This window comes from Bos indicus x Bos taurus, chromosome 3 (genome assembly GCF_003369695.1).
Source record: "Bos indicus x Bos taurus breed Angus x Brahman F1 hybrid chromosome 3, Bos_hybrid_MaternalHap_v2.0, whole genome shotgun sequence".
Lineage (NCBI taxonomy): Eukaryota > Metazoa > Chordata > Mammalia > Artiodactyla > Bovidae > Bos > Bos indicus x Bos taurus.
In genome coordinates, this window is record NC_040078.1 from 99,176,005 (window position 1) to 99,190,379 (window position 14,375).

At 56.5% G+C, this 14,375-nt stretch overlaps 1 protein-coding gene across 2 annotated transcripts; it reads left to right on the forward strand.

Moving 5' to 3' along the window:
• Positions 1 to 1,663: 1,663 nt before the first annotated feature.
• Positions 1,664 to 7,375, forward strand: PDZK1IP1 (PDZK1 interacting protein 1). 2 transcript variants are annotated; one of them, XM_027537347.1, is made up of 5 exons: positions 1,664 to 1,735; positions 1,939 to 2,102; positions 4,472 to 4,580; positions 6,272 to 6,367; positions 6,996 to 7,375. In XM_027537347.1, exons 2-5 carry the CDS (start codon positions 2,036 to 2,038, stop codon positions 7,066 to 7,068), a joined length of 345 nt encoding a protein of 114 aa, XP_027393148.1. In that variant the 5' UTR covers positions 1,664 to 1,735; positions 1,939 to 2,035; the 3' UTR covers positions 7,069 to 7,375. The 2 variants fall into 2 exon arrangements, with proteins under 2 accessions (XP_027393148.1, XP_027393147.1); XM_027537346.1 differs by lacking the exon at positions 1,664 to 1,735 and having other exon boundaries at positions 1,883 to 2,102.
• Positions 7,376 to 14,375: the final 7,000 nt, after the last annotated feature.

Sequence of the window (14,375 nt, forward strand, 5' to 3'; positions counted from 1 at the left end):
TCCCAGGGACGGGAGCCTGGTGGGCTGCCGTCTATGGAGTCACACAGAGTTGGACACGACTGAAGCGACTTAGCAGCAACCTTAGACCTGGGGATCCCCCTGCCTTCTGGATGTTTCCCTATGGAGCGTCCACAAGTACAATACATCTAAACCTGTAGCTCATCACCCCTCCCCACCTCCTGAAACTTGCCCCGGCCCCTTGTGAGGGGCCACCAAGCCACAGACGGAAGTGAGCCTCAGCTCCTCGCTGCCTCTCACTCCCCACTCCCAGCTAGTCGGTGTTCTCGTGCCATGTCCTGTCCATTCAGCCCTCCTAAATAGGAGGGCTCAATCCCATTCCCTCTGCCTCACCCTGCAGCCCCTGCGTGGCTACTGTAAGTTTCCCCATGGCTTTCCTTTCTCTGGTCTGTGGGTGCCCCATTCATTCTCCACTCTGTGTCCAGAGGTATTTTCTTGAATGCAAATCTGATCCTCTAACTCCCCTGCTTAGAAGAAGGTTATCAGTGTTTGTTTGCTAAATTCAACTCCGTTCCTTGCATTCTAATCAGTGATGCCCTGGCTGTTCATTAACACACCGGTGCCTACTCTAGTCACACATGGCGCCAGAACACACTGAAGACACAGAGCTGGGGTAGGTCAGGCACACACAGACGGCATCTCTCACCTCCAAGCCAAGTTCCCAGAGACCACCTTGAGACCCCATTTTGCATGAATGTGTGTATCCCCCATGGCAGTGGGCACACACAACCACACACACCTAGGAAGCAGGGATGAGGCGGGTGTGCCACTGGTGATATCAAGGGCTGACCAGGAGGTCCTGTGAGCACCAGTCTGGTGGCATCTGGGCAGGGGGGCTGGGCAGGGGCTTCCAATTCACACCCTAGCTTCTGGGGACCCTCCATCTCTGAGACTTTGCCCAGTCTACTGGTTCCTTCTTTCTTGGCCTCTGTGGAGCCAGACTCCAGCATCTGTGGCTTCCTGTACTCCTGGAGGAATGTAGGGGGGCATGGAGGAAGGAGACCCAGTAAGATCCTTGGCCCCCAGGCCTCAACAGGTCATTCTCAGATCCTGAGCTGGAGGGCCTGATGACCTCCATGGGATCTTGAGATTTGAGGACCCAGGCGTTCAGGGCCTCAGACTGGACCTTCCAACCTAGGAATGTCCTTCATTTGTCCTCCAGAGCAGGACACCTACTTCTCTCATTGGGATGGGTGGAGAGGGATCAGAAGGTGTGTGCAGAGGCCTCTGACCAAGCTCAGATCCTGTCCCAGCTTCCAGGGACCAACTCTGGGGCAAAGCGGTGGAGCTGAACTGAGTCAGGTCAGCTTGGCTGGGTGGGGACGGCTGGGAACTAGGACCTCAGGCTCTCTGTCGTGATCCCCATGGAAAAGGGCAGATTTAGAGAGCTAGTGAACTGGGCAGGGAGTGCAGGGACAGAAGCCAGGGCTGTGTGCAGGACTGGGGCCCTGGGGTCTGGCTTGGCTGAGTGGGAACAGGTGAGAAGAACAGGAAATAGGCCAGGCTCTCAGGGAGAGGGCAGCTTTGAACTTTCCTAGCCTCTGGGGTTTTCCCCTTGTCTGGAACCAACCAGCAAATTTCTTAATCCCACTGTCGCCCTGCCCAGAGGCCCCGCCCCCTGGCAGGAGCAAGAATGTGTCACACCTTTCCCCAGAACTCAGCCCCACTGCCAGGAAGGGGGAGCTGGCACAAGATTCCAGAGGCCTGGGGCTTGGAGGTGAGGCCTGACTCCCTTCACCTCCCAAGGCTTGGCCCCGCGGTCTCTGGAAGATGACCTCAAATGCCAGCCCGAGTGGGCTGGGCTCTGGCCAGGGAAGGCCAGGCCTGGCAGCTCATTACCGTGCGAGGGAGGGCAGGTTCCCTCTCCCTCCCCTCCTCCTTCCTCCCTTGCCTCCTTCCTCACTAGCTTCTCTCCTCCAGGGTCAAACCAGGCTGAGCTGATCTCAGCGGAGGCCCACAGGACCCACAGCAGCTCCAGGGGCCCAGGTTCCAGCCGCCCGAGCAGGTGCCTGCAGCCATGTCAGTGCTCAGCCTGGTCGTCCTGAGCCTGCTCATGGCAGTGCCACCTGCCAGCTGTCAACAAGGTAGCATGGGCCTGGACCAGCCCCGGGGCTGTGGGGAGGAGAGGGTCGGGCTGGGTGCTGGGAGCCCAGGGGTGGAAGGGGTGGTCTTCTGTCCTCATCGCCCTTGGCACCTGCAGGTTGGAGGGGGAAGAGGCACTGGGCTAGCCAGAGGAACCTCCAAAGGCAGACACAGACTTCTGGCTGGGACATGCTTCCCCCAAGTGAGAAATGAGGGCAGTAGGGAAACGCTGGATCTAGGGTTGAGGAGGGGAGTTGAGACCCACGCTCCAGGAGCAGGAATTGCCCTAGAGATGGCTGGGTTCTGAGAGTTGGGGGCTTCCAGGAGGGTGGGAGTAGGGGCTGAGCCACCCCTCAATGGCAGGCTTGTTTCTGGGGCGGTGCTGTCATGGTTTTGGCCTAAACCCCCTTTGTTTCCTACCCAAAGTCCCAGTGTGGTTCCCACCACCTTCCTGGGCTCTCTGTCCAGCTTCGCCTCGGTGTTGCTGTGTGCTGTGTATCTTCCGTCACCCAAGGAGATGAGCGAATCACTGCCCTTCTCTGAGACTCAGTTTTCTCATCCATAAAATGAAGACGATAAACCTGCCCACTCACCTCCCAGGGCACCCACCCTGCAGGGGTGGGGTAGGGCTTTGTATGGGTAAAGCTCCACACCCAGCAACTGGTGTCTGCCCTGTGCTGTGAGGCTGTGTTTGCAGCCAGAGTCTGGGGACTCTGCAGGTGGGATTTGGGCCCAGAGGGGGTTGACTTCCAGAGCACCCCTCCTTTGCAGCTGCCCTGAGCTCTCATGCATGTCTGCTTCAACTCTGTCTCTCAGGTCTTTGGGAACTGAAGATCAGAGAGGCTGAGTAACTTGTGTAGGTCACACACCAGAGCAAGAAGGGACAGGGCTAGATCTCCTCTCTCCTGCCCCAGGCCCTGCTCCTTGTGCTGTATGTCCACCCCAGAGCCACCTGGAAGGAGGAGCAGTGTCCCTGGTGTGTCTGGAGGGAACTGGCTGCAGAGATAGGCCTCCCAGGGCCTGAGCCCTGACTCCCAATCCTTGAGTAGCCACTGACCTGAGGAAACAAAGGGCCTGAACCATTGTTTTTTGGGGAAACAATGAGTCCAAAACACAGCGTTTTGCCAAGTATGGAACATACAGTAACCACACTGTGTATCTCCCGTCACCCAAGGAGATGAGCAAGGTCTGACCACAGGACAGAGTTTCCAGGGCCCTCCCTCATTCCCAACACCTGCCAGGATCAGGGACTGCTCAGAGAGGAGGCAGTGCCTCTGGGCAGCAGGAGAGCTTTCGGGTAGATTCAAGGAAGGACCTTTGAGAAGGAATGAGGCAGAATGAAGTTTCTGATGCTCAGCCTGGGCCCTTTAAGTACAGGATGGCACTAGGGGTGCAGGTATTCTGGCCTGGAAGCAGGACCTTTCACAAGTCTCCTGTTGGCCTCTGTCCCTTCCTGAGACATCTAACTGCTACTATGTGTCTGTCCTCAGTGTGGCCAGACTCTCTCGGGCTCACAGAGCACGGTGATGTCCAGGGAGAGGAGAGCCCTTTGGGGCTGCCAGTGGCTGAGGGCAGAGACTTCTGGGAAATCTTGAGGGTTAGAGGTGGTGTCAAGGGTCAAGGGTCAAAAAGCAGAGAAGGTACTTGGATGGGGCCTCAGTCCCTTGGGCACCCAGCCAGAGGAGCCGAAAGGGGATCAGGTTGGAAGCTCCCCTCCTGCCAAGACCCAGAGAGAGCTTGGCCCTCTGTCCTGCCTTTCCAAAGGTGTTCTGTCCCAGCCTTCCTCTGGGCGTCCCTGGCACCCCCAGCTGCACGGCCCTGCCTGTCCTTGCTCCCACGTCTATCCAACCCCATTTGCTACAAAACAGGATCTTCCAGATGCCAGCCCAGTCCTATTAGCTCTGGGCCTCCCCAGCCTGGGAGCAGGGGAGGAGGGGAGCCACCCTCCCTGGCAGGGCCAAGCTGGCTATTCAGGGGGCTGCCCTTTGGTCCCTGGGCCGAGGCTCTCCCTGGGGGCCCCTACTTGTTACCCACTGCAGCGGGAGAGGGCTGGGGGAAGGGACATTCTGGGCTGCCTGGACCTCAGACGCTGCTCTCTGAGGCTTCCTCCCTCCTTGGCTCCTTTCTTTCTTCCAAATCCTGTCTTCCTCTGAACCACCGTCCCCTTTATAAGCCCAGTGGTCAGACGAGGTCCTCGTTCCCCAGAAGGTTTCCTCTGGTCCAGGCAGCAGGCTGGGAGCCTCCAGCACAGGCTCCTGCCCAGAGGCAGGAGGGCCCCCTGCACTGGCAGCCCCACTGCGCCCAGCTTGCTGCAGGACACCCCCAGCCCCCCACCCCCCCACCAAAACACAGCACACTCCTCCCTTTCCAGGCCGGGGGAACCTGCAGCCCTGGATGCAAGGCCTTATCGCCGTGGCTGTGTTCCTGGTCCTTGTCGCAATCGCCTTTGCTGTCAACCACTTCTGGTGCCAGGAAAAGCCGTGAGTGCTACCTGGGCGGCCCTGGGGTCTGGGCCGGCGCAGGCAGGGTGGGACCAGGACCCCGGCCACTGCTCTCATAGCAGGGAGAAGGGTTGATGAAATCCTCTCACTGTGTGGAAGGGACACGGAGGCCTGAGGTCTCAGGGAGCAGAGCTGAGGTTTGCTGGTGCCTAGAGCTGAGTGCACTCAGTGGGGGCAGTCGTCTCTTCTCGGATTCTCAGTGTTTCTACCTGTATAGTTGGGACAGCGGCCCGTCTGTGATGGGGGCTGTGAAAACCCCTGGACAGGAATGTTCTGCCCTTCTCCAGGGTCTGCTGGCATGTCACATTCGGGAGGTACAGGGGGCAATGGGACAGATACTGCTCTTGTGCTCACAGACTCCCAGATGGGAAGGGAAGGCAAACATGGTGGGAGCCATCGCAGCTTGAGGCTGATGCTAAAGGAGCCTGCAGAGTGCCGTGTGGGCCTGACCTGGGGGGAAAGGAGGGCGATCAGAGAAGGTTTCCTACTGTATGTTTATCCTGAAGCCCAGGCAGGAGCCAGTCCCAGCACAGTGCAGGGTGGGAGAGCACGACAGTTGAGGGGTCCTAAGTTCAGGGCAGAGTACAAAGGTAGAGGGGGCTGGGCTGAAATCTAGTTCTTTCTGCACCTGTCAACTCTGGGGCAAGTATGCATCTGCCCCCAGTTCTCATACTGGTGGCCCGGTCCTGGGTGCCAGCAGCAGCCCTGCAGGACACACTGAATGAACAGGAGCAGCTCCCAGATGGAGAGAGGGATGGGGAGGCCTGAGATAGGCTGGCGAGGTCAGCAGAGCCCAGGCCAGGCAGATGCTTGTGTACTAAGGCCCCCGACTTCAGGCTTTGTCCTTAGTGCAGTAGGGATCCAGTGCAAGTGTGTAAGCCAGTCTCGGGATGAGATGTCTGCAGATGAGAAAAAGGGATGAGGATGAGGTCAGGAGACAGTCTGGACTGTGGAGGCGGCAGAGGAGATGGAGATAGGGGACAGGTCTAAGAGCTGTCGAGAAAGGAAGGGAGGGGGACACAGAGACCGGAGGGAGGAAGGACAGAGAAAACATCCAGGCTTCTGATGGGAGCGCCCACCGAGACATAGACCAAGAGAGAAGACGCAGGTCTGGGCCAACTTGGATATGTTATGTCTGCGGTGCCCATAGGATATCCAAGGAAAGACGAGCAGTGCTTAGGGTCATGGTGACCCTCATGACAGTGATGTCCAGGGATGTTGGGGCAAAGGCCACCCTTGAGTAAGAGGCAAGGAGATTGTTGTTGGAAATGATTCTTTTCTCCATTGGCCCCAGCTCTGCCTTCAGTGGCCATTCCTATTTCTAGGAAAATCTTGTGGGGAATCTGGGGCAGACACTGAGTGCTGCCGAGTCTGCTCTGGAGCTGAGCTGAGGCCAGAGGAAAACAGCAGAGGGAGACTGGGAGGTGGCTGGTACAAGGTCTGGGGTACGTCTTTAGTAGACCTCAGGCTGGAACCTGAGGGCCCCACTGTGAATCAGGGAGAAGGGTGTGAGACCCCTTAGAGTGTGGCCAGAACCAGGCTGCTGGGCCCTGCTGAAGAGAGGGGCTTCCCTTAGAGCCTATAGAACAGGGTCTGACTGGACTAGAGGGAGGAGGGATAACAGAGGGAGAGGGGACCCAGAGAGCCCTATTGATGAACTCTGTCCCTAGGGCGCCTATAAACATGGTCATGACCATTGGAAACAAAGCAGACGGGATCCTGGTGGGAACAGATGGCAAGTACTCCTCAATGGCAGCAAGCTTCAGGTGAGGCACTGGTAGAGGGCAGAGTGCCCTGTGCTCCAGGGGCTCCCGGGGACCTCAGGACCAGGAGCTTTTGATGAGGAGAGGGTGGGGAGGATGGTGGCTCATGTGGGGAAGGGCTCAGTGAAGAGAAAGGGTTCAGTGTGGGAGGATGGTGAGTGAAGAGGTGTTTGGGAGGACTGCAAGGCTACATGCAGCCTCAGTTTGCAGAGAGGGCTCAGTAAGGGGATGGGGACTAGGTGCGGGGAGGGGCTCAGCGGGTAGATTGGATTCATAGGGAGGGATGGAGTGAGGAAAAGAGGCTCAGTGGAAGAAAGGGACTCTGAAGGGATGAGTAGGACTCTGTGGGGAGGAGAATCTGTAGGGGAGGAAGCTCAGTGAGGAAGTGGGCTCAATGGGGGGTTTCTTAGTGGGGCTCCCAGGGGAGAGGCTAGACGGCAGAGAGAGATGGGATTCAGGTGGTGGTGGTAGGAGGCCTCTGGACCCAGGTGCAGAAGACCAGATATGGTCAAGGGAACCCCTCTGGGACTCAAACATTTATTCTGGAAGACACAGCCCTCACAAGTGCAGGATCGGGCAGGGAGAAGGGGATGGGATAGAAGGAGCAATGACCCCTATCATCCTCTTTCAGGTCCAGTGAGCACGAGAATGCCTATGAGAACATCCCAGAGGAGGAGGGCAAGGTCTGCAGCACCCCAATGTGACCCCTGCTTGCCTGTGTCCATGCCCAGCCCCCTCCCTCTCTGTACAGGGATCGGCAGGAAGGGGCCTGCCTTCTCCAACCTCCATGTCTGCCCCACCCTCCTGCCAAGGTCCACGCTCAGACTGTGTCCAGGTTGGGGCTCAGCTGTGGCCTTGAGGTTCTAGGGGGTCTCCTGCCCAATTCATTTCAGAAGACTCTTCTGAAAAGGACAATCAGCTCAGCACCTCCCATCCTGCCTCACATCTCCCTCCCCAGACTGTGGGAACAGCCCTTATTTCTGTGAAATAAAGACATTTTGTACTTCTGGGTATGAGGCTCTAAATAGCTCAGTAATAGCTCCTCAGGCTTCCAGAGAGGCCCAATCTTGCTTTCCAAATCATCTTCCAAGGCCACTGTCATGGTGATTCTGGAGAATTTCCAGGAAGGCCTCTCTGGGAGAACCCCTGGGGCCAGGGAGCACACTTCTTACTCCAGGCAAAGACCCTCTTAAAAAGCATACCCCACCCCACCCCTTTTGAAAGGAAACAGGTATTTATTTGACTGCATTGAGTTGCAGCACGCTGGATCTTTGTTGCATCAAGCAGGATCTTTCTTTGCGGTGCACAGACTTCTCTAGTTGTGGTGCACTGGCTTAGGTGCTCTGCGGTGTGTGGGATCTTAGTTCCCTGACCAGGGATTGAACCTGGGTCCCCTGCACTTCAAGGAGAATTCTTAACCATTGCACCACCAAGGAAGTCCCAAGTCTTCCTCTCTTGACCTGCCCTTCACAGCTGCAAATCTGGTTGATTCTGGGCTCTTCATGTAGCACCAACCCTGACCACCCGACCCTGCCTCCATGTTGCCAGACATTGCAGTGGGTTCACTCATTGCTCTTTCATCCAGCTCTGTCCTCATCCCCATGGCCCCTCTGGGCTAGGCTTGGGGCATTGGAAGCACTAGGGAAAGTCTTGGTCTAGGACTCAGGAAGCTCAGATTGGAGTCTGAGCAAGTCCCCTCCTGACTTGCTGTGTGACTTTGGAGAGTCAGTGTCCTCTCTGAGCTCTGCTGACCCTCTGTGGAGGATTTAGCCAGGCTAACCACAAAGTTTGAGTGGGAATTATCCTTCCTAAGCCACTGACTCCCAGTCCCAGGTGGGGGTGGGGCAAAGGAACTGGGCCCCCTGGGAGAATGAAGCAGGAGGGAGGGGACACGACCCTACCAGGCTGGCTGACCGTGGAGACCCCTCACCTCTAGGACTGTCATTCTCATGAGAACAGCCTCTGTCTCTGTCTAGGGTGGCAACTGGAGGCGGGCTCTCCCGGGAGCACTCCAAGATCCAGAGGAGAGAGGCTGGAGGGCAGGAAGCAGCCCACCTTGTCCCTAAGATCTTCTTCTGCCACCTGTCTCACCTGTCACGGCCTCTCGTTCCTCCATTACACCCTGTGCTGCTCCAGGGCTTCACCCAAATACCCCTGGGGAGTTCCACCTGAAATCCAGACCATCCCTCGAACCTCACTGGGGGCTAGTCTGCAGCCTGCAGCAGAGAGAAGATCCCCCAGCTGAGGGCTGGCTGGGTCTCTGCCCTGTTGTGTGACTCGCCTCCCCTCTCCGGGCTTCAACTCAGTGACTTGTGGCTGGAGCGCCCGTGATTCCCACTCTCAGCTTTTGCACACATGGGAGGATGCCTTTTCACCCCACTCGGCCTATGTAAACTCTGCACATTCCTTCTCCTTGACCCTGCCTAGGTACCTCTTCCTCCAGGAAGTCTTCCTTGATTAGACCAGAGGATAGAGTCAAGGGACCAGCTAGCCCAGCCTTTGGCTGCTTGGGTCTGATCCTCCTTGTATGAAGCTACGTCCTCTCCCACCTCAGCCCCCTGTTGTCTCACCTCAGGCCCGTGGTGTCAGGGTTGGGGGGAGGCAGTTCCCAGTCTGACTCCTCACTGGCCTGCCAGGTCTGAAGGCAGAGATGCCATCCCCCTGTTTCCCCTCCAGCCCCTCACAGTTTACCAGCAGGGGCTGTGGCAGCTGCCGTCCTGTCCTGGTGCTGAAGGTGGGGGCCGTGGTGGGCTGGGCTGGGGTGGCCCGGTGGGTGAGTAGGGGGTCAGATTCCCCCTAGCCCCCACACCCCCAGGCCTTTCCAGGAGCCTCCTTAGCTCCCTCCCCACCAGCCGGGCCAAGATGGTGGGAACGCCATCCCGGGGTCCTTGTGGGGCTGAGCTGGCGTTGACCTTCCCCACAACCCCATGTTCCTGTCCTGACAGGGGGCAGAGGGCATGGAGATGCCGGCCCCAGAACTGCCGGAGCCCCCAGTCCTTATCGCTAGTTCCCACCTGCCAGTCTGGCCAGAGGAAGGAGGGAAAGGAGGCTGGGTCCGGGCCAGGGCGGTGCTTAATGACCCTCCGGGGGCCTAATCGCAGCCTGGCAGCCGCTGAGTGGCTCAGGCTGGCTCCTGGAGGAGGCTGATAACGCACCAGCTGGGCCCCCCACCATCTATCGGGGCTGCACAGCCAGTCCCCAGGGGGCATCGCTCGGGGGGCCTGGGAGAGGGAGCCTCTGGGCTGGCGCAGGGCGTCAGGGGACGTGGGGGAAGCTCTCCGCCCCTCCGGCCCTGCGGGAAGGGGATTCTGCCTTGATTGACAGACAAAGGGGAGGATGCTCCTTCAACGCCTTCCTGCTCCCTCCCCACCCGCTTCTCCCCAGGCCGGACCTCCCCGTCCCAAGCCCGTTTTCTCTTTGGCTCTCCCAGCCTTTACTCATCTCCGTGTGTGTGCGCTAGTCTCTTTCGGAGTGCAGTTTTTACTTCCATCTTCTTGTATCGGTCGCGTGTCTTCCTTCTCCTTCCTCCACCTGAACTCACTGTTCACGCCTTCTCTCTCACCTCTCATCCGCCCTCTTTCTCCAGCTGGCTCTCCCCCTGCCTTCTCTCCAGCTCTCCCACGTGCCTGCGCTGCCCTGATGCCCCTCGAGGCAGGGCGAAGTCCGGTGCCCTCACCCAAGTCTCACTTTTTGTGCTGCTTCACCTCCTGCGGATCTCTCCGCCTGCTCTCTGGGCAGAAGGCGAAGGCTGCCCAGGCCCTGGCTCCAGGACCCAGAGGCTCTATTACTCCCAGAAGACATTCTTGCTCCTCCAGCTTTCTGGAACACGGCTGGCACCTTTCCTATTCTTCCTCTACCTACAACGTGTGGATTTCACAGGGTTACATTGTAGGCTACACCCGAATTACGCTAAAAGCCCCACCCAGCAACTGCAGAGTTGAAAGTAGGTTGCAGCACAGTTTACTTCAGTTAGACTTGAAGAAGAACTTCCAGCCTGGAGTTGGTTTTGAAAAAAGGGTGCAGAGTCCTAGCTTGAGTGTTATTAAGATAGAGTGGCAGGGGCTTGGAATAATTTTCCAGATGACTTCCCTCATGCTCAGAGTGACATGAGCAGAAACACTGCACTCTTATTGTATTTCAGGGAGCCTAATATCACAGGGGAACGTCTGCCAGGCAGAGTCTCCTCCCCCAGCCCAGGGTAGAGGAGCAGGGGAGATGGGAGGTGTCCAGTGTCTGTGATGGGCTGTCTTTCTCCTTATCCTACCCTATCTCCTTAGGCCAAGCTCCCAGGTGAGTCAGGTGCCTGGAACCGGTGGAACTTGCTCTGGGATGAAGATGGGAGACATTTGGCTCCCCTTCAGATCTGGTCCACGGGCCTGGAGCCCCGAGCTTGGGTCTCCTTTCAGTTTTCAGACCCCAGCAGTCCACACAGTGGCCGAGACTGGGGCTTAAGAACCATGCAGACTCTAGTTGAAAGTCCAGCTCTTCTCCTCACTGCTTGTGGAACCACCTGGGCTTCTGGACGTTCTTTTCACTTGCCAGTAAAACTGCTTCTGTCATGACTTCCCGGAGGGGTTACTGGGAGGAAGCAGAGATAATGTATGTGTTATCATTGTACCTGAAACTCGCCAGAAGACCCCCTAAGCTCGGCTTAGCAGTCACTTCTGGGAAGCTCATCCTGACCCCTGGGCTAAGGGCTTCCTCTGGGCCACACCAGCATCTCTGCGCTCACTGCCCTGTGTTGCCTGTTCCCTTGTCTGTGTGCAGCTCCAGCGTCAGGTCTGGGAGCTCCTCAAGGGCAGGCAGGGGGTGACTTTCCTCTCTGAGTCACCAGCACCCACAGTTGGGCCCAGGAAAGGGAAGCCCCAGGGGGTGGTGAAGAGACCCAGAGGGAGAGACTAAATCCTAGTCCATATCATCCACCCCACATAGGTACAGACATACACAGGACCTGCACACCCTCTCTCAAGCTCTCTCTGGCTGAAGGTCCTGGGGTCAGTGATCACCGATGCTCCATCTGGTCTTCAGTTGGTGGGGAGGGGTTGTTCTCCCCCTCCCCGCCCACGTCTGCCTGCAGCCTCAGCTGCCCCCTGGTGGCTGCACACTCAATGAGAAGGGTGGATTCAGTAGAGCCTTTGAACTGTACCTGCAGGGGGCTCTTCCCCCTTAAGCACTGGGACCAAAGACCTTCCTAAGGCTGGGCCCGGGGGACCTCATAGGTTGTGCAGCACCTTGCACTGCAGGTTTCCAGGGCAGCCGGGCCTCCAGCGCCCCCTCTTTGTGTCCCTAGAGGCCAGCTCCGTGAAAACTTCAGGTTCTGAGTACTACTGGTAGGGCCAGGCTCTGGGGGACTTAGCATCCGGTCCTCATGACACACCTCCCTTTCTCTCAGAAACGGTCCAAGAGCCCCATGGCCTCTGTCTTGAGTCATTATTCCAGAGATTAAGGAATGATAATGTTGGTGGTGCCCTGCTCCCTAGAGACCCTGGCCCAGTGGGGAAGAAGAATAGAGAGCTTGATGAGAGAGAGAGAAAGAAAGTTCAGGGACGAGTCTCAGTATCATCCTGAGCAGGCTGGAAGATGGTGGAACCTCTTGGGGAACACTGATGGGGTTGTGTGAACTGTGCCTCTACCTGCAACCTGGGCGCCTTTTCCTGCTTCTCACGAAGGCACTGGGTAGTGGGTGGCCCCGAGAGTGACAGGTGCCAGGGGACAAGAAGGAGTGTGTGGGATGAGGATGCATTTGGACAAGTGGTTGGGAGCTGGTGGGATGTCTACAGGGAGAGGACTAGGGGGCATTTGGGTGTATAGGGCAGGTCTGAAGTGCAGTTGAGCAATTTCTAGTTCAATCAGAGCTTTTGCTTTCCAGTTGGATGCCCACTGGGAGGTTAAGAGGACAGGTCTGGGCCAGGCAGCCTGGACACAAAACCGATATGACACTAATACTGTGTTGGACAAATCAGTCAACAAAGCTCCAGGTTACTCATCTGTAAACTGGGGGGAGTACGTGGTGTCCATTTAATAAGAGGTGTTGTGAAGACTCAAAAAAGTGGTGTACATAATACACAGAATAGTGTCAAGTGTACAGTTAGTGCACACAACAAATGTTAGCTTTTGTCTTATTATTATTATTATTACAGGATGAACTCGGTTGGATGCAGGACCACTCTGTGTCAGAGCTAGCAAAATCCTTCAAGTCATTTAGTTCAGTTTAGTATTAATAATATTGCACGGTGGAATCTGCAGCCCAAGGAAGGGATGGCCCCTGCCCAGTGTCATGTGACAAGTCAGGTTGAGAGGCAAGCTAGAGGCTCTGCATGGCTGGTTGGAACAGAATGTGCTGGGCCCAGCTGTCCCCCTGGACCTCTGGAGGAGCCAGCATAATGGGGCTGGTTTGTTCTGCATTGCTGAGGCTGGTACTGTTCTGTATGTGGACTTTGCAAATGAGTAACTGGGCTCCTGACCAGTTCAGGCTGTGAGCTTGGGGTGTGGGATGGGGGTGGTGATGAGGATGGGTGCTGGTGAAGTGGAGGACGGGTGGAGGAGGAGAGTGAGCTCCAGCGAGCAGGGAGGAAAAGGAGAGAGAGGGATGGGAAGAAGCTGATGGAAGAATCTTCCAGGTGCCAAGAGCTAACAAGTTGCAACAAAAGACTGGGAAGGGCCTTCCCTCCAACCCAAAGGCAGTGATGGTGGTGGTGATGGTTCGCACGCTGAAGCTAACAGCTGTTTTGTGGTGTGTAGGATGATTTCTGATTGGAGATTTTTTTCTGATCCTATTTTCTTGAGGAAAAAATGCAGACTCAGAAAGGGAGGTAAATTGCTTAAGGTCACGCAGTCTGGAAGTGGCACTGGACCCTGCTCTTTTGACTTTAAATCTATTGTTAATTCTACCTCAATGTAGAGTTCCGTGTGTGCTTGTATGTGTGTGTGTGTGTGTGTGAGAGAGAGAGAGAAATAGGAAGATGAAGAGGAAAATAAAGTGTTTGTCACTGTAGCATTCGCAGTCCTTTAGAAAGAGGCATCTGGGAACTGGAGAGCGGTCCCCTTAGTAACTAAGCGGATGCTTGGTAGTGGCTACTTCTGCCTTCATCCTGCCTGCTCGCACCTCCACATCTTCCACCTCCAGTCCTCTGCCGAATCTGCTCTCACTAGGAGCACCAGAATCCTGTCTTCTTGTTGCAAGATACAGTGGCCTGTCTGATGCTTCTGCTCTCAGCACAATAGGATGATGGCCGTTTTCTCTGGGGAGTTCTTTCTGACCACCCTGGTGAACCCTCAGCACCCCAGGCTCACACAGGCCCATGGACTCACAGCCTCACGTTGGTCATGGTGGTGCTCTCTGAACAAGACAGCTGATCTCTGTGAGGCAGAGACCACAGCTGCCTTGTTTGTCATGATGTCCGAGTGTCCAGCATAGGTCCGGAATAATGGGAGGTCCCCGGTCAATGGTGGTTGAATGAATGTCATAAGGATCTTATCCCCTCCGTTTATTTACATTCCTTCCCATGAAGTATCAGCTTCTGAATCAGCATCTTCAGCTCCATCCCCTCTAGGACCCAGTTACCCCCTGCACAACTCTGCAGGAACCTCAGACCAAGATGGAATTCTGGATCTCTGACTCATCTGAGCCCCCTGTGCTGCTAGGGGCACCACCAGTCATCCACCCAGGCCAGAGGTGGATGGCCCCAAATCCCCCTCCCTCACCCCACCCTACCTCCCCTGCTTCAGGTCTGCAGCTTGCATGGATGTTTGCAGCAACCCTCTGTCCTCCTTATTCTCATTCTTGCTTCATGCTCAAACTATCCTCCACACATGGTCACTCGAGAGACCTTTCCCAAACACAGAGTCAAGCGGGACCCAGCCCTTTACATCTGTGAGGTGAGCCTCCCTCCTCCAGGAGGGGCCCTGGACTTGAAGCCAGACTTCCCTGGGCAAATCCTGCCCTGCCAATTTTATATTAGCATGATGTTGGGCAAATTAGTAACATAGGTGCGTCAGCCTCTGAATATGA